Below are 1,998 nucleotides of genomic sequence, written 5' to 3'. Positions count from 1 at the left end.
TAAATAGCTGGACCTACTCATTTAAAAAAGAATATGATTTATCAAAATTTGTTTAGCATGCAACCCTTTAGGGCTGTACTCATTGGGCTGTCTGTATTCAAGTAATGTCTTTCTTCCAGAGCAAAAGATGCTATAGGTAAAACTGCTAGTAAAATTTTTTTAAAAAAAATGTTAGCAGTAAAAATCTTTTCAGTGAGGAAAAATTCCATTTTTAATAACCATTTATACATAGAACCCTGTGACAATAAGACTGACTATATTAATTTTCTACACTATTTCATTATTTCTGACAGTTCCTTTTTTCCTCATTTGTAGGTGTATTTAGCCCGAAAGGAAGGATCATCTAATGCTTACATTTCCTGGAAGTTTGAATGTGGGTCAGTTGGCCTAAAAGTAGATAACATTTCCATTAGAACAAGTAGTCGAACCTTTCACACTGGAAAAATACAGTGGAAATTGCGATCTGATACAGCACAACTAGAACTGTCAGGCGGTAAGCATTTGACTGGAGAATTAATCGTGAGTGTGTATTTAACATTCTGAAAAGTAATTGTACTTATTTGAGAGAGAGTTTCGAGTTTTTCCTACCCAAGAATTATTCATAATATTGCAGTAAAAATATTTTTTTTTAATTAAAATCTGTATAACCTCATTCTAATAGAAGGGCTTAATTTTTTTATTGTGAAACACAAATGGAAGGAGGAAAATCATTTCTTTGTTTCAAAGGACACATTTCCTCCATGAAGATTAATTTGTATTTATTTTTTAAGGGTTGATTTTTACCTACAAGTAAACTATCTGTTCTTTAAGTTACCAAAAGCAAAGTGTTATTTTTTTTTCTTCCAACAGATAAAACTCTTCGTTCCTATCATGATTTTTCTGGTGCCACTGAAGTTATTTTGGAAGCAGAATTAAATGGAGGAGATGGTGTTGTTGCTTGGCAACATACCCAGCTGTTTAGACAAAGCTTAAATGACCATGAAGAAAATTGTTTGGAGATAATTATAAAATTCAGTGACCTTTGAGAACCTGAACATTATAGAAAAGCTGGCAATAATCAAGGACTTACCATGTTCTAAATTAGTCTCTTGGTTCTGTGCATGCTTAGATGGCAATTTACTACTTTCTGCTAGCATATTTCTTTTGCTGGCTATCCATCATGTAACCCTCATAAAAATATGTCTTTATACTATGGACCGTAATGAAACCTTGAATTAAAAACTCCCTTCCATATGTGACTATAATTTAGAAAAAAAGTCTTATTGTCCCAATTTGAGGTTTTAATCTAAAAGACGTAAGTATGGTTTTAAAAGTGAAATAAAGGTATTCATGATGAAATGCTATTCATGATTATGATAAAATCTTAAGCTAATTGATATTTTCTGATCAACCATTCATTTCTTCATAAGTAATTGAATTAGCTTTCCTAAAATTTTTAATTTTTAATAAATGTGAAACTGTAGTATCTCATAAGTTATAATGCATGAAAAATTTTATGGTTGAAAATACATAAGCATTTAAGAAATAAAATGAATTATTTTGCTTTATATCTTTTTAGTGGTTACTTTGCCTAAGTAAAAACCTTTGATAAGTATGCTAAACATTGAAAACTGCTTGAATAGACAAGAGTTATGAAAGATTTAACATTGACCACATGAATTCAAAGATATATTATAAATCCATATATAGATACTTCAGAAAATGCTTTACTTTTGAGTATTTTATCTACCTCATTGAATAAAATACCTATCTTGACTTTGAAACCATTTAACTACATTATATAGTATTTATATGCTATCTCAACAAGAGGTTTTTGTATTTGTTCCGTATAACCTCTTCAATTAAATTTAGTGACTATTAAGCATTTGTGTGCAAAAGCATTGTGACAGCACTGTGAAGGAGGCAGTGGTGAAAAAGACATGGCCCCTGTCCTCTGAATGCCTTTGCGACGTTCTGCAAAGTGAGTTCTCAACTCTTCATACAAGAAAAGTACATCCT

The 1,998-nt window shown here is 30.7% G+C and overlaps 1 protein-coding gene across 3 annotated transcripts in view; it reads left to right on the top strand.

Moving 5' to 3' along the window:
• Positions 1-1,547, top strand: part of NGLY1 (N-glycanase 1) — a 50,267-nt gene extending 48,720 nt beyond the window's left edge. Inside the window, exons 11-12 of one of the 3 annotated variants that reach the window (XM_006905705.1) lie at positions 316-493; positions 850-1,547. In XM_006905705.1, coding sequence (XP_006905767.1) covers positions 316-493; positions 850-1,025 — 354 coding nt within the window. In that variant the 3' untranslated portion in view covers positions 1,026-1,547. The remainder of the gene's footprint in view (positions 1-315; positions 494-849) is intronic. The other 2 variants (XM_015597246.2, XM_006905706.2) reach the window with 2 other exon arrangements.
• The last annotated feature ends 451 nt before the right edge of the window (positions 1,548-1,998 follow it).

The sequence above is a fragment of the Pteropus alecto genome, unplaced genomic scaffold (assembly GCF_000325575.1).
Source record: "Pteropus alecto unplaced genomic scaffold, ASM32557v1 scaffold10, whole genome shotgun sequence".
Classification (NCBI taxonomy): domain Eukaryota; kingdom Metazoa; phylum Chordata; class Mammalia; order Chiroptera; family Pteropodidae; genus Pteropus; species Pteropus alecto.
This window is presented reverse-complemented; position numbering and strand designations above follow the sequence as displayed.